This window comes from Acanthochromis polyacanthus, chromosome 15 (assembly GCF_021347895.1).
Source record: "Acanthochromis polyacanthus isolate Apoly-LR-REF ecotype Palm Island chromosome 15, KAUST_Apoly_ChrSc, whole genome shotgun sequence".
In the NCBI taxonomy this organism is placed as follows: Eukaryota; Metazoa; Chordata; class Actinopteri; family Pomacentridae; genus Acanthochromis; species Acanthochromis polyacanthus.
In genome coordinates this window covers 18,623,505-18,650,735 of record NC_067127.1, presented here as the reverse complement: position 1 = coordinate 18,650,735, position 27,231 = coordinate 18,623,505, and the positions used below count along the sequence as shown (strand labels likewise).

The 27,231-nt window shown below is 41.2% G+C and overlaps 1 protein-coding gene and 2 long non-coding RNA genes across 4 annotated transcripts; all 3 read right to left on the bottom strand.

Moving 5' to 3' along the window:
- Nucleotides 1-790: 790 nt before the first annotated feature.
- LOC127537606 (uncharacterized) lies at nucleotides 791-9,620 on the bottom strand. Of its 2 annotated transcripts, none has more exons than XR_007947323.1 (2): nucleotides 9,466-9,620; nucleotides 791-1,532 (listed from the first exon to the last, which is right to left on the bottom strand). It is a non-coding gene; the product is annotated as an uncharacterized LOC127537606 (long non-coding RNA). The 2 variants fall into 2 exon arrangements; XR_007947322.1 differs by lacking the exon at nucleotides 9,466-9,620 and adding an exon at nucleotides 1,842-2,288.
- A 1,748-nt stretch (nucleotides 9,621-11,368) lies between these two features.
- LOC127537607 (uncharacterized) lies at nucleotides 11,369-13,565 on the bottom strand. The gene is made up of 2 exons (XR_007947324.1): nucleotides 13,198-13,565; nucleotides 11,369-12,283 (listed from the first exon to the last, which is right to left on the bottom strand). It is a non-coding gene; the product is annotated as an uncharacterized LOC127537607 (long non-coding RNA).
- Nucleotides 13,566-15,512: 1,947 nt separating this feature from the next.
- On the bottom strand, nucleotides 15,513-25,666 carry fam83ha (family with sequence similarity 83 member Ha). The gene is made up of 6 exons (XM_022207239.2): nucleotides 25,254-25,666; nucleotides 23,083-23,534; nucleotides 22,808-22,972; nucleotides 21,648-21,772; nucleotides 17,342-21,488; nucleotides 15,513-17,249 (listed from the first exon to the last, which is right to left on the bottom strand). Exons 2-6 carry the CDS (start codon nucleotides 23,524-23,526, stop codon nucleotides 17,238-17,240), a joined length of 4,893 nt encoding a protein of 1,630 aa, XP_022062931.2. The 5' UTR covers nucleotides 23,527-23,534; nucleotides 25,254-25,666; the 3' UTR covers nucleotides 15,513-17,237.
- Nucleotides 25,667-27,231: the final 1,565 nt, after the last annotated feature.

Here is a 27,231-nt window from a genome sequence, read left to right as displayed (position 1 = left end):
CCCCGCGTCCGTTACGCCCATGAAGACAGGGACAAAATGCGAATCACACACTTATTGTGGTGTGGCCCCCTCTAGTGGATGTGGCTATAAACAACAGCATAGAGTGTTTACGCCAGCGGCCGGCCCTGTCTCTTCCTATTCCTTGTCAATTGTGGGCTTTGTGTATTTACTGTCTTTTAATGATAAAAAATCAAATGGGTGACTACTCCACACCACCTTTGCTCTTCCTGTTTTCATCTTTCAAACCATAGACATATATGTTTCAAACACCTCTGACCGTGTGCACGGACGTGTTACGTCACGGTGAGTCTGCAACAAAACAAACAAAAACAAACAAAAAAGAGCTGCCAATGGAGGCGGCCCAGGAACAGCGGCAGCAGCAGAATGATCAATCCAGTGCCATGACTGAACACCGGCCCTCGCAGCCCAAACATCAGACCGAGCCACCGGGAATTGTCCCGGTCCTCCCGATCAGCCACTCCTGGCCTGGGCTTGAGAAAGGCCTGTAATTTCTAAATATTGAAAATAAGGCTCAGGTGATGCACAGAAGACCAGCAGGTGGGCTGGTCAGTCTGTTCATCTGGATAAAACTGATGGAGCAGATGGAGGTGGTGTCATTACAGGAGTTTCAAATCAGCCTCCAAGTTTGCAGGTTGAATTAAAAATAAACTTAAAGACACCACCAACTCGTTTACTAGACAAAGCAACATTTATACTCTGTAGTGGGGAGACTTTCATTAAAATATCTTTTTGAAAATACCTATTTCAAATAAACCAGTCATGTGCTGACTAAGCTGAAGAAACAAATCATTTGTCAGTTAAGCATCAACAGACATCGATCACGTTTTTGTTCCACAGACTGCTTGGTGATTTATGTGCTGCAGTGGTAGGTCAATGGCATTGTTCAGTTCAAAGATCAGACAGAGTCTTAAACAGTGGCGGCTGGTGATAAAATATGCTGGGGGGGCGCACTAGCAGACGGGCATTACAAGACAACAAAACAATTACTTGAACATCAATTTTGCTCTCCTCTCCTTCAGGCCAGCAAATTTATCAATGACTTTCTGATTGAAATCTGTCATTTCACAAACAAGTCTCTTTTCCATGGAGAGCATGGCCAAGGCATTCAGCCTTTCCTGGGTCATGGTGTTTCTGAGAAAAGTTTTCACTCTTTTCAAGGTTGAGAAACACCTCTCTGCTTCAGCTGTGGTCATGGCTGTGGTGATCGGGATCCTTCAAAGATTGACAGTTTCTGAAAAGACAACTTCAAGATTGTTCTCCATAAACAGCTGGAATAGGTCCAGTGCACCACAGCAGGCTCTGAACTCTACTTTGCTGGAGATGAGACCGGGTTCTGTCTTCAGCTTGCTTCCATTCAGCATCGGGTAGGCCTTCAAAGTGCGTTGCAGTGCCTCTTCAGGAAATGACCCGTAATGTTCTTCAAACCTGTCCCCCTGCAACGAGGTTGCACGGACGAGATGGTCGGTGAAGGAGAAGCGCTCCTTGGTGTGTCCCAGAATGGTCTTGCAGATCTACAGAGAGAAGGATACAAAAACATATAGAGAAAAAATAGATATGAAATGAATATACTTTTGTTGACACCGTTACCCTCTGTTGCTGCATGGTTTTGGAAAAATATCTTGCTATTATTGACTACTGCAATTGTGACGTGATTTTTAATATTTTTGAATAATTTTCATTAAACGGATTGTGATTAGATGATCTCTGCAACATGACAATGACATATTTAAACGCCATATTTCAAAACACATTTCTCCTCTAACAAACAATACAACCTCCAATGAAACATAGACTATGAGATTTCTACAACATAAACTCACCTCTTCTGCAACCCTTTGACGATCCTCTGAACTGAGTGCCCGACGCCTCTTTGCTGTCGGAGAATGTACATGCACTCTCATTTGTCAGGCGCCCCTCGCTATTGAAACGTGTAAAACAACCCCGAAAAACCTCCCCAATATGGAATGGAAAGGCTTAAAAAATAAAAATGAGACCCACTGTATGAGTGAACACTGTGCAGATGTGTTAATTACTTTAAATACGTATTTATGTTTACTGTATCAATACCTTTTTCACAAAATCTTGATGGGGGCGGCGCCCGAGCGCCCTAAGCGGCTAGCCCGCTAGCTAACTTAGCCGCTTAGCGAGCTAACGCGTCTGGACCAACTGCTCAAACACGACAAAACACAACTCTTCACAAGTCGCTGACTTAACATACAACAAAACAATGCTACTGGTTAAAAGTATTTATCTTCTTGCCGTGTTTTACTCCAAAAACAAGGTCATCAGCAGCCAGAGATGTAGACAGAAGACTAGATAGGCTAGCGCGCTGTCTTCTATACATATCTATGGCCTGACCACTTACGTCTCCATTACCCACAATTCCAAGGGGCAGCCTCAGACGAAACTAATCCGGCCGCTCACACGAAAACTAAAGCAAATAAAAATGTCAAACCACCGTGGGGTGGTCAGGTTTTCCTGGGAGATTGTGTCACACATGGAAATGCCTCCAAACAACTGGAGGACACCATGAGTGAGACCAACATCCGGTCAGTTGACTATAAATACAGCTGGAATGTTTTGTGCAAATGTGAGACGGGTTTGACCTCTACCGTAGCCACTGAGAAAAAAGAAAGACAAAAAGATCTAGTGGGACTCTTCATGTCAAATGAATTGTCTAAGACTGGCAACTCCGTTAACACCACGGAGATGTAGGTGGCTACTGTAAAGTCAAATCTATGCCTCACAATTTTCTTAAAATTGTATTTTTTTTATATATATATTTACATCCAGCAGTTCTGACTGTTTCTCAAATGGAGCTCAATCACTGTTTGAAAATGCTTCATGAAATCACCACAATAACAGCCTTTTCTATTCCTACACTTTTTTGGATCTCATCACACATCACTCACACTTTTGGAAGCACATCAATTTTGATGATTCTGTCCGTGACGGTGGATCACACGCTGACACTTCAGCTCCAGCATCTTCCACAGTCCCTTGTCCTGCCTTCAACAGCTCCACTCGTGTTTGTCATTACCCATTAACGTACGCCGGCCCGTGGGTGGGCCGCTTTGATATCGGCATAAGCATTTTTAAAAAATACAACTACACTGCAAACGCGATTATACAAACACTATACACACATAGAAAGCTGAGATTCTCATGAATCCGCCGGTATAAACCACTTTCAGATGTGATTACCACGGCAGGTAATATAAACACATTTGTCCAACAAACAACAAATCATGTAAAGGTGTACAGCTCACCTTTGGACGCTCGTTTCTGGTCAAAAAAGAAGATAATCCACAAAAACCGGCCAGAACCCAAGCTGAACCATCCAGAGAAAACAATCCAGTATAATACTTTGTCCAAAACATGCCTCGAAATAAGTAAAAAATCCAGAAATCAATCGGCTCCGTGCGCCTGCACGCGGCGCGTGGTGGCGCTGTGCGTTTCATATTCACTGCATTTTTGTAAATAAGTTGATCAAACATGCTAAAATTTCCTTCGTTCGGCATTCAAAATGGATACTGAGGGCTTCTCTTCCGCTTCAAACCGAACTTCAACCAATCAAGTGACTCTGTTCCGCCTTCCACGGCGAAACAGCCAACCGTGACCCAGACTGACAGATTTGGATTACATCACTGACTGACGTACTTCTCAGCAAATCACGTCGGAGGAAACGTTAGATTGACAGGCCTGGTAGCCAATGAGCTTGCTGAATGGCTTGAATATAAATCCCGCCTCTGCTACCGGGTTTATATCATTTCTCAAACGTGTGCTCCCGGCTCCACCTGCTGTCTCTATCTGTTACTCTCAATGTGTGTGTCTGATCGACACTGAAGCCTATCTGAAGTGATTTTTTGAGTTCTTTATGAGTTTTTGGAGTGAAAATAATGTGAAAACGGGCTGAAAACGAACAGATACCATTGTGCAGAGGGTATACAGAGGGTGTCCAAAATTGACAGGGGTGGGGCATATCAGTACAAATACATGTGTGAAACACTCATTTCTTGTAGTACTGCTCTGAAATTTTGACCTGAACTATGTAAGACCCCAGGCTTTTGCAATATTGTGTTTTCAAGCTCTCACAGTGCTGCCACACTGATTTTCAGGTGTTTTATTAGGGAAAAAATGTAGGCGAAAAAAAAAATCATCCTAATTCAGTGTGTGCCAACATGAAATACTCTGTGCCAGTAGCACCTAGAGTAATTCTGACTGCACTGGGTGAAAATTCAGGTTGTCTGCTTTCAAATGAGACCCCAACCATGCATGTACTCCAAACAGTTCAAGAACAGCATTCAATTTACTTTCTGTACATCTTCAGGAGAAATTTTGGGCGGAAATTGCCTGTACTTTAAAGTGTGCAGGGTGCAAGGGTGCAGATTTACTTTTGTTATAGTGCAAACGATCTGCTGATGGATCATTTTCACTGGAACAAAAGTTAAATCTGTGGAATAAATGCAGCTCCAAACACGTGGAAACATGAAGTCAAATGCCCCAGATTTCAAGAATGCATTCGTACAGGAGGACGCCATCTACAGGACGTAGGTTTTCAAAAATGAAAATTCCATCATTGTTTCTTAAATGGCATGTTTTAAGGTTTCAATTACTTTGAATAAAATATTTTTTCTTCCATCACTCTTGGTTTTATTGGATTGTTAAAAGGTCCCTGTTTTTTGTGTCACCCTGTATATCCAAATGAGTTCAGTGTATTTACATTTTATAGAAGATTTGATTTCTTAATCTCAATACTGCAGGGTCTGACCCTAAATATTATAATGTAAATTTAAATAATATTTAGTGCAGAGTCATAAACTTTAATCAGCTAAACTTACATAACAAATATCATTGCACGATCGTAACCTGAACATTCACGTTATTGAGGTAAATTTGCATAAATCATGATATTCTTAACTGGAATATTTCTGACAATCTTTTTGTATTGATAAACAACAATAACCCAACTTTCAGATCATATTCATTGTCTGTCATCGTGAGATTAAATTCCTCCACATTCTGGAACTTTGACTGTGGCAGCTGTAGGAATAAATAAAAATAAAATCTGTTCATTTCCACATTATGCACATTTACAGGTCCTTCTCAAAAAATTAGCATATTGTGATAAAGTTCAGTATTTTCTGTAATGTACTGATAAACATTAGACTTTCATATATGTTAGATTCATTACACACAACTGAAGTAATTCAAGCCTTTTATTGTTTTAATATTGATGATATTGGCCAAAAAGTAAAGAAAAACCAAAAATCCCTATCTCAAAAAATTAGCATATTATGAAAAGGTACTCTAAACGAGCTGTTAACCTAATCATCTGAATCAACGAGTTAACGCTAAACACCTGCAAAAGATTCCTGAGGCCTTTAAAAACTCCCAGCCTGGTTCATTACTCAAAACCGCAATCATGGGTAAGACTGCCGACCTGACTGCTGTCCAGAAGGCCATCACTGACACCCTCAAGCAAGAGGGTAAGACACAGAAAGAAATTTCTGAGCGAATAGGCTGTTCCCAGAGTGCTGTATCAAGGCACCTCAGTGGGAAGTCTGTGGGAAGGAACAAGTGTGGCAGAAAATGCTGCACAACTACAAGAGGTGACCGGACCCTGAGGAAGATTGTGGAGAAGGGCCGATTCCAGACCTTGGGGGACCTGCGGAAGCAGTGGACTGAGTCTGGAGTAGAAACATCCAGAGCCACCGTGCACAGGTGTGTGCAGGAAATGGGCTACAGGTGCCGCATTCCCCAGGTCAAGCCATTTTTGAACCAGAAACAGCGGCAGAAGCGCCTGACCTGGGCTACAGAGAAGCAGCACTGGACTGTTGCTCAGTGGTCCAAAGTACTTTTTGTCGGATGAAAGCAAATTTTGCACGTCATTCGGAATTCGAGGTGCCAGAGTCTGGAGGAAGACTGGGGAGAAGGAAATGCCAAAATGCCTGAAGTCCAGTGTCAAGTACCCACAATCAGTGATGGTCTGGGGTGCCACGTCAGCTGCTGGTGGTGGTCCACTGTGTTCTATCAAGGGCAGGGTCAATGCAGCTGGCTATCAGGAGATTTTGGAGCACTTCATGCTTGCATCGGCTGAAAAGCTTTATGGAGATGAAGATTTCATTTTTCAGCACGACCTGGCACCTGCTCACAGTGCCAAAACCACTGCTAAATGGTTTACTGACCATGGTATTGCTGCGCTCAATTGGCCTGCCAACTCTCCTGACCTGAACCCCATAGAGAATCTGGGGGATATTGTGAAGAGGAAGTTGAGAGTCACCAGACCCACCACTGTGGATGAGCTTAAGGCCGCTATCGAAGCATCCTGGGCCTCCATAACACCTCAGCAGTGCCACAGGCTGATTGCCTCCATGCCACGCCGCATTGAAGCAGTCATTTCTGCAAAAGGATTCCCGACCGAGTATTGAGTGCATAAGTGAACATAATTATTTGAAGGTTGACTTTTTTTGTATTAAAAACACTTTTCTTTTATTGGTCGGATGGAATATGCTAATTTTTTGAGACAGGGATTTTTGGTTTTTCTTTACTTTTTGGCCAATATCATCAATATTAAAACAATAAAAGGCTTGAACTACTTCAGTTGTGTGTAATGAATCTAACATATATGAAAGTCTAATGTTTATCAGTACATTACAGAAAATACTGAACTTTATCACAATATGCTAATTTTTTGAGAAGGACCTGTATTTATTCTTAATATCTCTGACTGAATGGTAGCTGTCAGTAAAAACAAAGTCATCTGCTGGACTGCATCCCAAAATGAAACATGGACTGAATTTAACACCCATGGATCCGTGGCAAAGCTAAAGTTTCTGCTTCTTACCAAAGTTCACAACACAAGTAAAGATTTTTTCATGTAAAACTTCAGGGATGACTGCTAACCAAAAGTATTCTGATCAGTACTTCATGATCAATATCAGGACAGATGTTACAACTCCAGCTGTTCCACTAGACTGCAGTTATTCACAGAGAAATTAAAACATCACATTCCTCATAAAAACTAAATGGGACTTTTATTAAATAAAGTGTGGGTGAAAAAACAGTGTCATTAAATGAGGAGATGTGAGACTTCCACAGCATGGATCACCATCAACTGGATCTGCTGTAGATTCAGAGCTGAATGTCAGAATGAACTGAGATAGAAAAGCTGCTTTGAGCTGCAACATTACGGTCTGACAACCCAACACCATCACACTTTTCATCTGCTTGTTTTGCTCCAACATGCCGTGAAGTTCAGTTTTTACCCGAATCAATACAGAGATTCTATTTCCAACCAAGACTGGGATGAAAATTAGAACGTTATGAGGTTATTAATGCAACTAAATCCTGTCAGATGGAAGGATTTACTTCCAAGTTCTAGTTCAAGTTTCAGTTGGACCACATTGCATTCACAAAGAAAAACAGCGATACCTTCATAGCAACATTTAATAAACCTAAAGCTTCCCTGATGGCTCATTGCTGGAGTTTGTTCCTGAGCATCTGAACCTTAAATCCAGTCAGAGGATCATCTTCAGTCAGAGAACTTCAAGACTTTCCATCAGCTGGACCAGATGTGGCATCACCTCCCTCTGAACATCTGGATGACCGGAGAAAAGACAGATATCAAACACAGATCACACAAATACAATTTATTCACTTTCATCATTTTGTAAAAGTAGCATGAACTTTATTAAAACTGGACATCAGTAATGAAAGTAAATGTTTTTATCTCTTCCTATTCCCTGTCAATTGTGGGCTTTGTGTATTTACTGTCTTTTAATGATAAAAAATCAAATGGGTGACTACTCCACACCACCTTTGCTCTTCCTGTTTTCATCTTTCAAACCATAGACATACATGTTTCAAACACCTCTGACCGTGTGCACGGACGTGTTACGTCACGGTGAGTCTGCAACAAAACAAACAAAAACAAACAAAAAAGAGCTGCCAATGGAGGCGGCCCAGGAACAGCGGCAGCAGCAGAATGATCAATCCAGTGCCATGACTGAACACCGGCCCTCGCAGCCCAAACATCAGACCGAGCCACCGGGAATTGTCCCGGTCCTCCCGATCAGCCACTCCTGGCCTGGGCTTGAGAAAGGTCTGTAATTTCTAAATATTGAAAATAAGGCTCAGGTGATGCACAGAAGACCAGCAGGTGGGCTGGTCAGTCTGTTCATCTGGATAAAACTGATGGAGCAGATGGAGGTGGTGTCATTACAGGAGTCTCAAATCAGCCTCCAAGTTTGCAGGTTGAATTAAAAATAAACTTAAAGACACCACCAACTCGTTTACTAGACAAAGCAACATTTATACTCTGTAGTGGGGAGACTTTCATTAAAATATCTTTTTGAAAATACCTATTTCAAATAAACCAGTCATGTGCTGACTAAGCTGAAGAAACAAATCATTTGTCAGTTAAGCATCAACAGACATCGATCACGTTTTTGTTCCACAGACTGCTTGGTGATTTATGTGCTGCAGTGGTAGGTCAATGGCATTGTTCAGTTCAAAGATCAGACAGAGTCTTAAACAGTGGCGGCTGGTGATAAAATATGCTGGGGGGGCGCACTAGCAGACGGGCATTACAAGACAACAGAACAATTACTTGAACATCAATTTTGCTCTCCTCTCCTTCAGGCCAGCAAATTTATCAATGACTTTCTGATTGAAATCTGTCATTTCACAAACAAGTCTCTTTTCCATGGAGAGCATGGCCAAGGCATTCAGCCTTTCCTGGGTCATGGTGTTTCTGAGAAAAGTTTTCACTCTTTTCAAGGTTGAGAAACACCTCTCTGCTTCAGCTGTGGTCATGGGTGTGGTGATCGGGATCCTTCAAAGATTGACAGTTTCTGAAAAGACAACTTCAAGATTGTTCTCCATAAACAGATGGAATAGGTCCAGTGCACCACAGCAGGCTCTGAACTCTACTTTGCTGGAGATGAGACCGGGTTCTGTCTTCAGCTTGCTTCCATTCAGCATCGGGTAGGTCTTCAAAGTGCGTTGCAGTGCCTCTTCAAGAAATGACCCGTGATGTTCTTCAAACCTGTCCCCCTGCAACGAGGTTGCACGGACGAGATGGTCGGTGAAGGAGAAGCGCTCCTTGGTGTGTCCCAGAACGGTCTTGCAGATCTACAGAGAGAAGGATACAAAAACATATAGAGAAAAAATAGATATGAAATGAATATACTTTTGTTGACACTGTTACCCTCTGTTGCTGCATGGTTTTGGAAAAATATCTTGCTATTATTGACTACTGCAATTGTGACGTGATTTTTAATATTTTTGAATAATTTTCATTAAACGGATTGTGATTAGATGATCTCTGCAACATGACAATGACATATTTAAACGCCATATTTCAAAACACATTTCTCCTCTAACAAACAATACAACCTCCAATGAAACATAGACTATGAGATTTCTACAACATAAACTCACCTCTTCTGCAACCCTTTGACGATCCTCTGAACTGAGTGCCCGACGCCTCTTTGCTGTCGGAGAATGTACATGCACTCTCATTTGTCAGGCGCCCCTCGCTATTGAAACGTGTAAAACAACCCCGAAAAACCTCCCCAATATGGAATGGAAAGGCTTAAAAAATAAAAAATGAGACCCACTGTATGAGTGAACACTGTGCAGATGTGTTAATTACTTTAAATACATATTTATGTTTACTGTATCAATACCTTTTTCACAAAATCTTGATGGGGGCGGCGCCCGAGCGCCCTAAGCGGCTAGCCCGCTAGCTAACTTAGCCGCTTAGCGAGCTAACGCGTCTGGACCAACTGCTCAAACACGACAAAACACAACTCTTCACAAGTCGCTGACTTAACATACAACAAAACAATGCTACTGGTTAAAAGTATTTATCTTCTTGCCGTGTTTTACTCCAAAAACAAGGTCATCAGCAGCCAGAGATGTAGACAGAAGATTAGATAGGCTAGCGCGCTGTCTTCTATACATATCTATGGCCTGACCACTTACGTCTCCATTACCCACAATTCCAAGGGGCAGCCTCAGACGAAACTAATCCGGCCGCTCACACGAAAACTAAAGCAAATAAAAATGTCAAACCACCGTGGGGTGGTCAGGTTTTCCTGGGAGATTGTGTCACACATGGAAATGCCTCCAAACAACTGGAGGACACCATGAGTGAGACCAACATCCGGTCAGTTGACTATAAATACAGCTGGAATGCCATATTTGAATCTGAGGCGAGTTTGACCTATACCTTAGCTGCTGAGAAAGAAAGATCCCGTGGGACTCTTCATGTCAAGAGAATCGTCTGAAGCCGGCCGGCAACTGAGTCAATCCCCGTAGGTGGCTACTGTAAGGTCAAACTTGTGCCTCACAATTTTATTTTATTTTTTTATATATATTTACATCCAGCAGTTCTGACTGTTCTCAAATGGAGCTCAATCACTGTTTGAAAATGCTTCATGAAATCACCACAATAACAGCCTTTTCTATTTATACACTTTTTTAGATCTCATCACACATCACTCACACTTTTGGAAGCACATCAATTTTGATGATTCTGTCCGTGACGGTGGATCACACGCTGACACTTCAGCTCCAGCATCTTCCGCAGTCCCACAGTCCCTTGTCCTGCCTTCAACAGCTCCACTCGTGTTTGTCATTAACTGGGTGCAGATTTACTTTTGTTACAGTGCAAATGATCTGCTGATGGATCATTTTCACTGGAACAAAAGTTAAATCTGTGGAATAAATGCAGCTCCAAACACGTGGAAACATGAAGTCAAATGCCCCAGATTTCAAGAATGCATTCGTACAGGAGGACGCCATCTACAGGAAGTAATTCTTAAAAAATGAAAATTCCATCATTGTTTCTTAAATGGCATGTTTTAAGGTTTCAATTACTATGAATAAAATATTTTTTCTTCCATCACTCTTGGTTTTATTGGATTGTTAAAAGGTTCCTGTTTTTTGTGTCACCCTGTATATCCAAATGAGTTCAGTGTATTTACATTTTATAGAAGATTTGATTTCTTAATCTCAATACTGCAGGGTCTGACCCTAAATATTATAATGTAAATTTAAATAATATTTAGTGCAGAGTCATAAACTATAATCAGCTGAACTTATGTAACAAATATCATTGCACGATCGTAACCTGAACATTCACGTTACTGAGGTAAATTTGCATAAATCATGATATTCTTAACTGGAATATTTCTGACAATCTTTCTGTATTGTGCTGATAAACAACAATAACCCGACTTTCAGATCATATTCATTGTCTGTCATCGTGAGATTAAATTCCTCCACATTCTGGAACTTTGACTGTGGCAGCTGTAGGAATAAATAAAAATAAAATCTGTTCATTTCCACATTATGCACATTTATTTATTCTTAATATCTCCGACTGAATGGTAGCTGTCAGTAAAAACAAAGTCATCTGCTGGACTGCATCCCAAAATGAAACATGGACTGAATTTAACACCCATGGATCCGTGGCAACGCTAAAGTTTCTGCTTCTTACCAAAGTTCACAACACAAGTAAAGATTTTTTCATGTAAAACTTCAGGGATGACTGCTAACCAAAAGTATTCTGATCAGTACTTCATGATCAATATCAGGACAGATGTTACAACTCCAGCTGTTCCACTAGACTGCAGTTATTCACAGAGAAATTAAAACGTCACATTCCTCATAAAAACTAAATGGGACTTTTATTAAATAAAGTGTGGGTGAAAAAACAGTGTCATTAAATGAGGAGATGTGAGACTTCCACAGCATGGATCACCATCAACTGGATCTGCTGTAGATTCAGAGCTGAATGTCAGAATGAACTGAGATAGAAAAGCTGCTTTGAGCTGCAACATTACGGTCTGACAACCCAACGCCATCACACTTTTCATCTGCTTGTTTTGCTCCAACATGCCGTGAAGTTCAGTTTTTACCCGAATCAATACAGAGATTCTATTTCCAACCAAGACTGGGATGAAAATTAGAACGTTATGAGATTATTAATGCAACTAAATCCTGTCAGATGGAAGGATTTACTTCTAAGCTCTAGTTCAAGTTTCAGTTGGACCACATTGCATTCACAAAGAAAAACAGCGATACCTTCATAGCAACATTTAATAAACCTAAAGCTTCCCTGATGGCTCATTGCTGGAGTTTGTTCCTGAGCATCTGAACCTTAAATCCAGTCAGAGGATCATCTTCAGTCAGAGAACTTCAAGACTTTCCATCAGCTGGACCAGATGTGGCATCACCTCCCTCTGAACATCTGGATGACCGGAGAAAAGACAGATATCAAACACAGATCACACAAATACAATGTATTCACTTTCATCATTTTATAAAAGTAGCATGAACTTTATTAAAACTGGACAACATCAGTAATGAAAGTAAATGTTTCTATCTCGTCCCAGGGCTGGCCCTAGGACTTTGGTGGCCCTAAGCAAGATTTTTTTTGTGGCCCCAAAACATGCACAGGGCAACTACCAAATCACGTGCACAGCTTGTAATTGGGTTAAAATACACATGCACATGATTAACAGCAGATATTCAGCCCACTCCTGAACTTCCTTTTTGGAGCCATGATGCCATCTCTAGTGCTACTGCTTTTCCATCTGTGGCTTCTCCAGACCAGTGTAATCGATCAAGTTTGAAACGGTGCCGTGGTGTCACAGTAGCCTAACTTACGCATGAAGCATGGAGTCACCAACTGACTGCTGGTTTATTTTGTCTTTCCTGTATTTTTCCCGTATAGTTTTCTAATAAGCCAGTTTAAATTGATATGTTACCATGATGATTTATGTTTTATTGGAATAAAGACAGGCATGGGCGTAACCACTATCTCAGAAGTGAGGGGGACAAATTTTTCAGAGTGATTTATCATTCTCTTACATTTAATTGCACCGTCCTTAGTGGCTAAAGAACCACATAATCCCTAACAGCCACAGTACAATACCAGGGGACCAACTAGGCTAGTTCTTTAAACTATAAAATATAAAACTTTAAACTATAAAATCTAAAGTTTTAGTGGCCAAACTCTAGTTGAGTTGACAACAATGTCCCTTCAACATCTACTGGACGAGTAGCCAAAGGTGCCAAACACTGAACATGAAATGATCAGTACTGCCTGGTTTCTCCCTGCAATAGATATCTTATTTTCAGGAAGTTATAATCTCTCCTTACCTGTAAAGACCCGACATCCTTGTCCCTGCTGCTGGCCTCTGATCCATCTCCTCCCTGACTCTGCTCTTTCTGTTATGGCAATAAACATAAAAAATGTGGTAAGAAAAATTCTGAAATAGCATTAGGAAGAGTAAAAATTGCAGTAGAATTTAACCTCAAAATCACTTTAATCCATAGATAGATATTTTTTTCACCTCTGCAGACCCTGCATGGTCAACATTACTGCTGGCCGCCGCCTCTGGTCCATCTCCTGCCTGACTCTGCTCTTTGTTACGGAAATAATCATTAAAAAATCTGAAAATCAAAATTCTGAGATAGAATTAGAAAGAGAAGGAGTAAAAAATAGTTGTAAATTTATACCATAGATAGCCTATTCTTTTTTCTCCTCCCTGACTCTCCTCTTTTGGGACCAAAAGACTTAAATACATGGAGATCAATTGTGAGCACATCTTCTGCCCAGAAATGAAAGAGGACTGGGTTTATTCCAAGAATAAACTAATTAGCAGTAATGTAACAGAGGCAACCACATTTGAATTATTGTTAACTAGCTTAACATATTGATATATTGCCACGTTTTACCTTGTCATCATTTAGCTAACAAGTCCAACATTGTTTGCATCCAACAAGGTCACACAACTTACATGGTTTGGAAAAAAATGTGTAAAGTTTTTTGCTTCTTGCTAGCTCTGGCTGGTTTGCTAAACATTACTCCAGACGCACGTTCAGCACTGCTCAGCACAGCAGCACGTCTCCTGTGGAACACCTGCGTTAGCATGCGCTCATGGTGCATTCAAAGACGGCTCGGGAAAACACGTTACTGGATGCTAATAACGGGTTTAGCTGTTGTAACGGCTGAAAAAAGTGCGGGGGGACAGAGGGGACAGATGTGGAAAGTGCGGGGGACACGTCCCACGCGTACCCCGCGTCCGTTACGCCCATGAAGACAGGGACAAAATGCGGATCACACACTTATTGTGGTGTGGCCCCCTCTAGTGGATGTGGCTATAAACAACGGCATAGAGTGTTTATGCCAGCGGCCGGCCCTGAGGCTGTGTAATACAATTCTTCCACACATCAGATCACAACCAAGTTGAACACAGATTGGAGATTTTGAACCAATGAACAGTACTCTCCACCACCACCATAGGGTTTCACAGATTTCAATTATAAATGCCTATGGAGCACTGAAGATGCTCTAGTGGCACATGGTGTCACTAAGACACTTTATTTTGATTTTTCTTTCAATTTGTCACCCATCTGTACAGACATTTTTCTCATTTAATTAGCTGCACCAGTTCAGCTGCTTTCTGGAACTTAGTTCAAAGAACCACAAGTCAATGAACAACTGAACCCAGCATGTCAGTGCCAACATCATCCTTTTAAAACCCAGGTTGCATAGGTGGGTTTCCCTCTTTTAGAAGCTCTTTTATGTCATCACTCCTTATGGACTGACTCATAGACTTCCAATTTGCCTTTTAAAATAAATGTTATTCTCTCCCTTGACTTACATTGTGCCATATCTTTATCAAAGCATGAATTGTAAGTGCAGAAGTTTTCTTCCAATTAAAAGCTATTAATCGCTCTGCTTGCAACACTGAGAAATCAATAAGTACATATTGTTTGGATCCCAGATTGAGATTCCAACCAGGCATTATTAAATGTGGATGTGTCGGTTCTGAACTTTTGGTTGGTGTTGGGCTATGCTCTAATGGTTATTCATAATGAACCAATCAATCAGACAACCAGGTACCTTGGTAGTACCTGTGGGAGGAGAGCATACAAAGAGGGAGAAAAATCTTTTGAAACAAGGCACTCCTTAGATTAAAATGTCTCCATCATATTTGCATGTGCCCCGCTGGACAATGGTCCAGCGGGGCACATGCAAATATGATGGAGACATTTTATCTTATTAATGAACAAGATGCCAACCAGTCAGGAGGGAGTACCGGTGTCCGTTATCCATCAAACAAGAGCTGCACCAACACTAGACCCAACTAAAAGAATCAAACTGGCTACTCAATCTCTTCAAATGATTTTGGATGTGAAGACTGACCCACTCCGAATACACCAGCAACAATGAGCAAAACAACATACAGAACGTCAACCTGTAAAGAACAGTACCTTATAGTGGTTTACACTTATCTAGAAATTAACACAAATGTGAAATAAACCACATACTAACATGTCATCTATTTCCTCATTAAAACCTGGGTATTCCAGCTTTCAGTTTCTAAATTGTAAAGGTTTCATCTTCTGACATATGCAGGATAAGGACAACAAAGTATCATATTGCAGTGTCAAAAAAAAACAGCTCACACGTTTAAGAAATTTTATTTACAACTGCTACTGAAGACGCATATCATGAATCTGTAAAACTGTAACTTTAAAAAGGCACAAGTTTACATATTGTTATGTAAATATAGTAAAGTTGTCATTTAAACACTGGTTTGTCAGAGGCATTTTAAGACAATTGTAAGGTTGGTTCCAGCATATTACCAAAAAAAAAAACATTTGTAGGTAGCTTTGGCTTTACATGGTAAAAAATACACTTAAAAAGCTTTATATTTTGTGTTTAACTAATCATTCGAATGAAAATGCTTTGGGTGATTTGCATTGTCGGACCCTTTAAGGCAGGGATGTCAAACTCATTCCACAAAGGGCCGGTGTGGCTGCAGGTTTTTGTTCCAACTAAGCAGCATCATACCAGACGTGACTCATTTAATCAACCGAGCTCAGTCTCCAGACTGGTGATTGGTCAGACTGTGTGCTGTAGATATGTTGGAACTAAATGCTGTAGCCTAGAACACACAGTCTGACCAATCACCTGTCTGCAGACTGAGATCGGTTGATTAAATGAGTCAGGTCTGGTATGATGCTGCTTAGTTGGAACAAAAACCTGCAGCCACGCCAGCCCTTTGTGGAATGAGTTTGACATCCCTGCTTTAAGGCAACCAGATGCAGCTTGGAAAACTGACATTAAACCTCAATGACTCCTGTGTTCATTAACACAAACAAAAAACTACACATACAGTATGATTTACACATTAATATTGAAAGCACATCATTTTAAGCTGCTGTTCAGTTTCAATCTCAGTTTTTTTTAAATATAATTTTGATTAAAATTGCAGTTTATTTACACAAGCGTGGATGGAAGTTAGCGTACATATCCACTTGTTTAAAAATATATGTAAATAACATCTTTGTTTAACATGATTGTGAAATACTATGATACAAACAGCAGTGTATTACAGTTGTACAGACTCTGACCACATTAAACGTTTCCTGTTACACTTTAACATCACAGGTCTTTAGACCAGCAGACATTGCTGTCAGTGTTGCAAAAAATAAGCTTCTTCACAGAAACTCTGTTGCACACATTGCACTTTACCCATGCAGTCAGTAAAAACATGGTTGGTCACATAAATGTAGTCTCAGTTCGTGAACATTTCACCCTGGTAGTGACCACAACCACAGAAGCCCTTTGTTGAACACGACTTTTTAGTGCTGATATTTTTACCCTTTAAAGTCCAGCGTCTCCAATCTTCTTACTCTTCTGTGCATAATGAGGCTTGTTTGTTGAGCACCCAAAGAGAAATCCCAAAGAGAAATGTCACCATAGGAGCGTAGTGGTTAGCACTTTCGCCTTGCAGAGAGAAGATCCCAGTTTGAATCCCGGGGTGGGCCTGGGATCTTTCTGCATGGAGTTTGCATGTTCTCCCTGTGCATGCGTGGGTTTTCTCCGGGCACTCCGGAGAGTTAATCGATGACAAAAAGTTAATTGATGACTCTAAATTGCCTGTAGGTGTGAGTGTGATTGTCTGTATATGTAGCCCTGTGACAGACTGGTGACCTGTCCAGGGTGTCCCCTGCCTTCACCCGAGTCAGCTGGGATAGGCTCCAGCGCGACCCTAGTGAGGATAAAGCGGTGTATAGAGGATTGATGGATGGATGGAATGTCACCATTTCCATTTCAGCTTCTCATCTGATTTCACTTCTTTGTAAACATTCAATATCCACTGTTTGTCTTCTTTGGATCCCATTTACGGTGCCATCTGTCAAAGTAAGAGACACAAAATGATTTACTGCAGAGGCTACAAAATGTGTATTTCAACTGGTAATGCCAATACTGGTAATATATTCTCACCTCAAATCGACTGTAAACTTTCCTCTCCTTCCTCATGCTCTGGATCCTCTCCAGCAGCTTCTCACGTTCTGGGGTCGGCTTAGTCGGCACTCTGCTAAAAGTCCTGTATCCTCTTTCTTTTTTGGCATTTTTGTCAGCTTCGTCTTCTTTCTCGTCATCAGTGACAGGAGACTCTTTGGTAACAGGAGACTCTTTGGTAACCTCATTCCTATTTACAGAAATCTGCTCTAGAAGCAGTTTTGTGTCGTCTCTCAGGTTGCTGCTTGAGAGCACGTTGGCTGTTGATGAGTGGTAGCGAGACTGGCTTGTTTTTGGCTGCTTGGATGTGATCTCTGTTGATTCAGAGCAGTTATTTTGCTTGAGTTGGTCGTTTGGTTTATCACTGTTGACAGACTCCTGGGTGCTACTTTTATCGATCTTATTTGTGTCCTCAGTATCAGATTTTTTCTCACTTGTGTCCAATATTTCAGGCTCAGTTGTACTAGTTTCAGCAGGTACAGGCTGCTCTGAGGTTTGGCTTTCTGAAGTCACCAATTCAGGTGTTTTGGATGGTAGATCAGAGTCTGTTGGAACAGGTCCAGTTGGGTTGGAGGGAGATTTAGTTGATTCGTGAAGTGGAGCTGTATCTGATTCTGATGGAGTTTCACTGGGAAGGGATTTTGTATTTGAGGGACTGGACAAAGCAGACACGTCAGTTTCTGTGTTTTTAGTTAAAGGGGACAAAACAGATCCAACCGACTCAGACAAAGGAGAAGAACATGATACTTCTTTAGGAGGAGTAGGTGCATCCAGTCCTGTCAACTTAAAGTCAGAGGGAGGGGTGACTTGTACTGGTGCATCTTTAGGAGATGCTGCCTCTGATTGAGAGTCATTAGAAGTTCCATCTGTATTGGCAGATGAGCTTGTTTCTGATGGCAAACGCTCACGTGCAGTGTCTGCTGGAGTGGTTATAGGAGTAACAGTCTCTTTTAAATCAGTTTTGGATGGAGGGCTTTCCGGACTAGAAAGACTGAGTAAACCTGACTCAGCTGAAGTACAACTAGGAGATATGCTGTCATCTTTAACATCCTCTGATGATGCAAGAACCTCAGATTCCTCTGAAACAGTCCTTGGTTCTGATTCAGAAGCATCTTTGTCAGATTCTGAAACACCCTTTTCTGATTCAGAAACAGCTTTGTCTGATTCAGAAGTATCCTGTTTGGATTCTTTTGCTGAAGGTACAGTAGTAGAAACTTCTCCAGAGTTTGTCTTTGTGGTGGACTCTAAGGAGGATTCATTTGGCTCTGAACCAGCAGCACAGGCATCAGGAGAACTATCCATTTCCATGTGGGTAGATTCAACTTGTGAAGGGGTCTCTGAAGATGACAATTGGACAGCAGAATCTACATGGGTTTGGTGACTCAGATTCTCAGATTTTTGTGATGTTTCCTCAGCTGATTGGGATGATTCCTGAAGTGAGGAAGTGACAGATCCCTGTGGTTCTGTTTCATCAAGATTTGGAGATATGTTGGAGGCAGGGGTAGAACTGGAATCTTCTGGGATAATTTTCGGGGACTTGGGGTCTTCTGTACTGGAAAGAGTGGGCAAACTAGAGGATAAGGCATCTTGCAGAGTGTGATCAGAGGAAGAGCTTTGCACTGGTGGGCTTGAGGAGCTAATCTCTGATCTAGTGTCTTGTTCAGATGGAAGAGAACAGATGCTGGTTTCTAACTGAACTGACTGAGTGTTAGAACCCAACAAAGAGGATGATGTTACCGCTACTGAACTGGGAGTAATTGAATTAGACTCCTTTGAGGTAGGATCAAGGCTTGGGCTTTCACTTTCAGCAGTTCCTTGTACAAGAGAGGAAACATGAGCAGCATTAGTTGGTGTGGGTGGGTGTCTGTGGCTACTCTCTTTTATAGCAGGATTTGACAGATGTGGTGTTTTGCTCTGAGGGGCTTCCGTTTTTGAAGAAACAGGAAGAGTGACTGCTGACTGGTTGTTCTCCAGCTCTTTCATCCCTGAATCAGCTGAAACTTTGGTTTGCTCTGGTTTACAGCTTTGGGAGGTTTGAACAGGACTGTCCTGCTTGTCACTCTTTTCACTGGCGACTACAGGCTGACTAACTGACCCACAGGCATCTGTTGATGCCATTTTTCCTGCACCCTCTGCAGCAGGTTTCTTTTCTAATATGCTCTCAGATGTTGGAGCAATGGTTTCTTTTGCTGAAGGTTCATCCTTTTTAACATCGGTGTTGGTTTTCAGATCGACTGATGGTTTCACCTGAGGCTTTTCTTTACTCTTTTCAGCCTCTGCAGCTTTAGCGGCTTTACGTTTTGCTGCCAGCTCTTTGAAAAACATGAGCCTATTATCAGGATCACTCATGTCTACAAACAATGAACTGGGGAGTAATGGTTGAGGTGGTTGTACCGGTAGCTCCGCTTCAGAAGGCTTGGATCGAGGCATAGATGGTGAAAGATTACCTTGCTCTGCATCTGGCAGTTTTAATGGCTCCTGTTTTGCAGGTTTTTGTGAAAGATTGTTCAAGCTGTCTTCATTGGATGAATCTTTACTGTCCAATTTACTGTCTCCATCATCTGGTCTGGATGATTCTGTGGATGACTTTATGTAACGACTCAATTCAAAAGGTTCCCTCCTCCTTTGTCCCAAAACCTGAGAAACAAAAGGCAGTTTTGTTGGTTCAGCTTCTTTTTTGTCACCTTCCTCATCTTGTTGATCTGGAGCAGCAGTTTTGGGATCCTGAGGAGTCTGTTGGTCCAGAGAGCTGAATATCAGAGAGGATCTTAACCTGGAGCTCCTTGGAACTGCAGCATTGTATTTCCTACGGAAAGACTCGTTCCTTTGAAGACCGGCAGTTGTCGTCTCCTTTTGTTCTGCCTCCTCTGCCCTTACCACTTCAGTTGTGGACGATGATTCTGAAGATGTCGGTGTTGTTTTGATTTCTGTTCCCACTGCAGCAGGTTCATCAGGCAGTTTCTTTGGTTGTTCTCTGGCAGCTGTTTTGGCATAATTGGGAATCTGACTTGCCCTAGGCACTGCAGGAACCTTGAACTCTCTGACATTAGGTATTTTAGGAACTGTTAGGTCTATGCCTGGTGTTGGCTGTGTGGGGTTAGAGCTCTGCTCAAAAGGATCTGGTGCCTGAATTGCTGCCATCGGCAGGTCTTCATCATCTGGGTTATCATATGCACTGAGGTATGAGCTAATCCTCCAGTTCCTCAGGCCACGTTTCACCATAGGATCCTTACGGTCGGCGGCAGGCTCTTGAAAAAATTGTTTCTGATCAGTCGGGTTTGAGGGAGTGGGAGAGGTCTGACAGGCATATGGCTGGCCTAAGCTCAGTCTTCTAGGTTGCGATGAATTAAAAGGCAAATCTGCTGCAGGTGGTAACTTATCTGAGCTCTGGTCAAAGTCTAGATTTCTGGTGGATGATAAATAGTTACGAATGGGGTCAAAGTTATCAGATAGTGGGATATCTTGTGGTAAACCAGGTTCAGTGTACTGATCTGCTGTATGAAAGTCTTGGTTCCAGAACTTGTCATAGCCACTACAATCCGGTTCGGGTCCTGGTCCAGGTCCCATTCCTGGTCCCGGATAAGGCTGCTGCCCTCTGTGAAAATGCCTTCCCTGAGCCTCGGAGTCTGGCATTGCCTGTTGCTGCAGGAATGGGAAAGAGTATCTCCCACGACCACCCTCAGCGTAAGAGTGGCGTTTAAAAGCAGGGTTGTCGATCATGGGAACCCTAGAGGGACCTTGATCATAAGGCGGATCCATGCGCGATTGGTGAGGAGGAAACCGACTGTACATGTCTGCAGGGCCACGCAGCGAATCCTGCCTTTTAAGGGGTTTCATCCTCCAATCCCCATCCATTCGATCCTCATAGGAATGTCTTGCCAATTCATCAGGATAACCAGTATCCACTGAGAGAAACTTTCTGTTATCTCTGTACAGTGCAGTTCTTTCACTTGGGTATTGCCTCTTTTGTAAAAGGCTTAAATCTTCCATTGGAGGAAGTACATTTTCAATTATTAGCGGTTGGGACTGAGCAAACAGAATCCGAAACTCTTCATCAAAGGTTGTTACCAGCTGTCCAAGGAACAGGTGTGCCATACAGCGGTGCAGCTTTTCAAAAGACCACATGAAGCTGGACAAACACATGACAATAAGTGTGAATTAATACATTCATTTAACTCATCTAACTTTTTAGACAAACGGATACAAACTGAATACATTTACACTTTCAAATCTCAATTAAAACTCGCATCCTTTTGTTGTGTAGAGCTACCAGTCTAAATGGCCTCACCTGTAATTTCCGCTCAGCACAGCTCTGCAGTCAGTCAGCAAAAAGCGATCCATCATTTGACCTTTAAAGGTTTTTCCTGAGCGGCACTGATACGTGATGCCAGACACAGTTCTCACGCGTAAAAACTGCAAGATACACATGACATAAGCCAAAAATGAATGCATCTCAGGTGGCATCTAGGTGGCAGCATTGCATTAGCACTACTGAGCTCAGGTTATATAAAATGGCTACACTCTAATTCAAATTCCCCTTGGCAGTGATATGCAGTTCATGTGATTTCTATTCATGCAAAAAAATACTTCTATCTTGTTACATACCAGGTACTATAAATAATAATCAAGGGCAATGTGATATGATGTGAATGTGCCAGATTTTTTCAGATGGCAACATTAAAAAGGATAACAACATAGAGTTACTGGTACAAGCAAGAAGCACAACAGTATGCACACAGTGGAAGCAAACACATAACATACAGCATGTAAAGCAATTACAAACAAGATCTACATTTCAGACAAGCAAAAATACCACCAACTGGTTTTGTCTAATAACAGTAACAGCTTCTGCAAATTTCTAAAATTAATTCTCCTGAGGCAGTTGAGACTTTATAGAACGAAATATTTCCAAACAGAGATGTTTAAAAAGGGTGGCTCAGAAATTTATCTTACTTTTGTAATGAAATCTCCACTATCAATGACTGGGCTGAACCTACTGTACTTGTGCGTATCTTTGACAATATGCCCCTGAGGTAAAATCTGTGATACGGTCAGCAAATTCTACAAAAAAAAACCCAACAATGTTCCAGCCTCGCCGTACTTTCCAACTTCCACACCCTGTCTGTAGAGACGATTCATTCCAACTGAAGACGAAACATCTTGCAAAACAACTTGAAAATATACTGCTAAATTTTGAAATAAATGCTACATTCATAATTTCATTAAACAGGAGTAAATAGAGTATTCTTTGGGGACTATTTTGAGCAACAGATCAATACAAATGAATACAGTACATGCAACAAAACAGCAGATGTGTCAAATGCTGACTTGGGAATGGAATTCACAGGTGTAAGCAGCCTTTGCTGTTGTTCATTAAAGCATGTAAATTAAAATACAGATCTGTTACAGTGCCTGCAGCAAAATGCAGTATAAAGAATATGCACTCACTTGAATGCTCTGCAGATTTACTCTGCAGTTGGACACCATGTTGATGAAGTGATGTGCATTCTGTTGGTCTAGAAGGATGTACACAGCGACGTTCCTCGCTGCGGCATTGAGAATATCCGCAAAAATGTCAACATCAGTAAACATGTCCATCGCTATGGCAATAACCTGAGGAGATCAAAGCCACAAACAAAACCAACGTGAAACCAAAACAGTCAGGAGCACAACACGTCAAAGAAACATTAGTTATTTCAGTCTGAGGAAGGTGAAAGGCAAACCTGCTGAGCGTTCTTGATAAGTCGTCGCGCCTGCTCCTTGATACTCGGCATGTCTGGCTCAGGAGGGTTGACCAGGGTGGTGACCTCTGTGGGCCCGATGAAGTGGAGCAGCTGAGGCCAGCCAAGGTCCAAATCTGGGATGTCCAGGTCAGAATGAACAGGCCAGTAAGTGTCTGAGGAGCCATCTCCCCCGCTCTCCAGGAAAGGTAGCTCAGGGTGGCTGCTGTGCTGAGGATCCTGAACAGAGCTCTGAATATACTGGATTTCAGGCGTGGACAGAAAGTCCACCGTATCGGCTTTCTGCAGGAACTGATAGTATCCCTCCAAGTCCTCCTCAATCAGCGCATCAATAGCCAAGCGGTACTCTTCCCGATAGTGAGGAGGGAGGTAGTTGGGGTCCAGGGGGTTATCCCCTGCGTTGGAACACTGAGAGCGACGCGCCATACTGTTGTCTTAGGGGACAAAGGGAGACATGCAATGAATGTATTGTAAAGATAAACAGATTGATCTCAGATTGGGAAATTCTTGTTTTAAAGCAGCAGGAAAAAAAATGCAACAAATACCAACCGAACTAAAGAATTCTAAATTAAATATCTAAAAAAAATACCACTATATAAATCACAGAACAACACACACAATAATTACAAAATAAACTTTAAAAAAATGACTATATGCAATTGTATAGTGCATGCAGTATAAACAATGTTCACACTATACTGTTGTTTTACTGTTACCAAGGCTACAGGTAAATCACACAAGAACACCGGTCAGACAGTCTGAATAATTCATTCAGAGCTGAAATGATTCATCAAAAGTTTCATAATCAGTAACTTAGTTACCTACTTCTCAAGCAAAAAGATCCAAGAAGAAACTTATGTTTCAGCATCTCAAATGCATACATTTTCTGACTACCTTTGTCTTGTCTGACAGTATTTTTTGAATTTTAGATTTTAGCCAGTTTACCAACAAAACAAGACTTTTGAGGACATCACCGTGAGCTCTGGGAACTTGTGATTGTCAAACTTTCTACATTTTCTGACACATAATGAACTAAGAAAAAACATTTTTTGTTGCAGCTTTAAATTTACAATCACTATTTAATGTTTTTCATACGAATTACATAACCATTCAAAAGTCTGGGGTCACTTAGAAATGTCCTTATTTTTGAAAGGACAGCATTTGTTTCAATGAAGATAATATTAAATTAATCAGAAATACAGTCTAGACATTGTTAATGTGGTAAATGACTATTCCAGCTGGAAACGGCTGATTTTTAATGGAATAGCTACATAGGGGTACAGAGGAACATTTCCAGCAACCATCACTCCTGTGTTCTAATAGTATATTAGATCGTGTTGAAAGGTTAAATGATGATTAGTAAACCCTTGCGCAATTATGTTAGTGCATGAATAAAAGTGTGAGTTTTAATGGCAAACACGAAATTGACTCGGTGAACTCATATTTCTGAACGGTAGTGTATTTATTATGATTTTGTCTCTTGACTAAATTCTGTAAGCCTAAACTTAATGATTTCAAGCTATTCAAAATAATAAAAAAGAGTCACTGTAGTGTTTTTGTTGTATGTTTTCCTGATTTGTCAATGAAAACTACTTTGACTATAGCCAAATGAATATACAAAGTGTATCCGGATGAGAGAGACAATAACAGAGCAATACACCCAGCCCTGCAGCTAATATCAGGACTCAGAGTTTACGGGTTCATGTCCCTCTGCTCAGAGATGGAGGAATTATCACAGGATTTGTCCTAAAGAGATGAACCAGAGCAGAATGAATGAGTGAAGCTGGATCTGACCACATGAAGGATGTTTCTGGGTGTGGCTCCTCCCTGTGGCCAAACACCCCAAACACCCCCAGTCTCCATTTCCAACTTCAACTCGAGCTAATATACGAGAAAGGAAACACGACAGGAAACCCAAAACACACACCGAAATGCCACCATAACGATTTAAAAACACTAAATGATCTCTTAAATATTTGCTAACTGCCTGTTATAGAAGCACCGAATCCGAAACCACTTTGTTCCCACCGAGACCGATTGTCATGTCAGAAAACTTCACCAGGGCCACCTAGCATTCGGATAAAAGTCAAGCTAACTGCACCAAACTCCACAGTAAATACTACATAACACCGTAAAGTTTTCGATGAACTTACCTCGCTACTACCAGCTCGTCAAACCTCCCGTGGGTTAAACTTTACGTCCGTCATTTTGCTTCTTCAACATGTTTTGTTTTCTCTTCTTTCCAGCTGCGTCGAGCTTCCAGCCCAGGTGGGAGCTGCCGAGACTTTTTCTCTTACCGACTCTTTTCCTCTCGGCACCAGCTAAACCAGTTTATGGTCATGCTTGAGGCATGTTGGCGAGAATGTCAGAGCTCCGACAGAAACTGCAGAAAGCCTGATCCTCGCCCCGCCTCGCCGTGTCTCTGTGAGTCCATGCTTGCCTCTGAACTCTGCTCAGCTGTAATCTGTCTTTAATGCTGCTGCTATCTGCGCTGCTGCTATCTGCTCTGCTGCATGGAGGCTAATTAAGGCTCTCTAAAGCACTACTGGGCCATTAAATCCCTAATCACCTCCCATCGATGTTTAAAAGCTTTACCTCCTTGATATATTCTTCTCAATTGCCCCCTACTTTATACGTGTTAAATACAGGCAGATAAAGGAGTTAATAGGCTATGACTAATGGCTGTATTCATGCTTAATTAATAATAATTACTGCTCCTTTTTTAGATCAGTTCTAAGAGTCAGTATATAATTGAGGGACTTTTGAAGTCCATGGGATATATCTTGCTTACATTATGATCATGTCTTTACAAACTTCATTGTTATTTATTATGGAAACAATCACTTATTAATAAAAAAAATGACTGGATATCACTAAAATGTCAACTAAATAACCGTCCAAATTTAATGACAACCACCTTCTAATTAGCTAAAGAATGATAAAAAAAAATTAGCTTCTTTAGAAATTGTTTTGATTGTGTTCTTTTTATTTTGTTGAGATAATCATGACAGATATTTCTTTTTTGGCAAAATATCAAATTTTATATCAAAAATGACAAATTATATCTGTGTCCAAGAAATCACTTTTAATTAAGCTACTCATAACAAAAACACCTCTCAAGGAAATGTGTTCCAGATCACATGACCTGCTCCACATGATGTCATTTCCTCCTGAAGAAAAGACTGGCAAGACTTAATATAAAGTAGTATGGATTTATCACTGTCAGGGCCATACCAGCAAGGCAAGGAGGAAGCAGGAGATTTTTTTGAAAAAACTGATTTTTTTTAATATACTTCAAAAACCAAAATGTTACAAAATAACAAACATAAGTTTAGGCCTGTAAAAGAGGTCAACAAAACTAGAACCTAACTCAAAACAGCAGCAAACTAAATGACTGACAAACAAAACAGACCTGACACAATGAGACACAAGGGAACATATATAGTGGCTTGGCCAAACCAAATAATACAAAAGGGGAAAAACACAATAGACATTAACTAGAACTAATACAAAAGAAACTAATCACATCTAAACCCCCCCCTCCAAGATGGCTGGTCTTGGTATGGCTCAGTGAGCAGCAACCAGGTTATGAGTGTCCTCCACCCTTGGCCTCGCCTTTCTTCTCAGTCCCAGGGACCTCCCACCAGCAGGGTAACTCAAAAGAAGAAACGGTGATTAATACAAAATAAAGCACAATTTTAACCAGCCCCACACTGCATAAATGTGTGCACTTCATACATACAGTGTGGGGCCAGAAATAAATGATAAATTAACCAATAAATGTGTGCTGTGTACTTAAATTAAGTGAAATGAATTGTTTGGGGTGTGGCTGACTGCAAATGAAAATAACCTGTGCAAATGAAATTCACTCAACTAAATGTTGAGGTGAGAGTGGACACTTTTTTCCTATAGATGAAGCTGTGTGGCCTTAGCCATCACAATCACATATCAACAGGTTACCTACAGTATCTTTATAAATAACTTTGTTTCAATTTTACTCAATTGTATATATAATAGAATAATCTTTCTCTGAAAATGCTATGTGGTGTTTGGTTATAGGCATGTTGATTTTAGGCCTGAAAACAGCAAAAATGTCAATTATGATACCTGTCAACTATGTCACAGAAAGTC

Excerpts from the sequence above, each read along its gene's own strand:
- fam83ha (XM_022207239.2), bottom strand. The coding sequence starts at position 23,526 with ATGGCGCGTCGCTCTCAGTGTTCCAACGCAGGGGATAACCCCCTGGAC. Across the intron at positions 22,973-23,082 it reads TTATCAAGAACGCTCAGCAG|GTTATTGCCATAGCGATGGA; the intron begins GTTTGCCTTTCA and ends TGATCTCCTCAG. Across the intron at positions 21,773-22,807 it reads TAAATCTGCAGAGCATTCAA|TTTTTACGCGTGAGAACTGT; the intron begins GTGAGTGCATAT and ends TGTATCTTGCAG.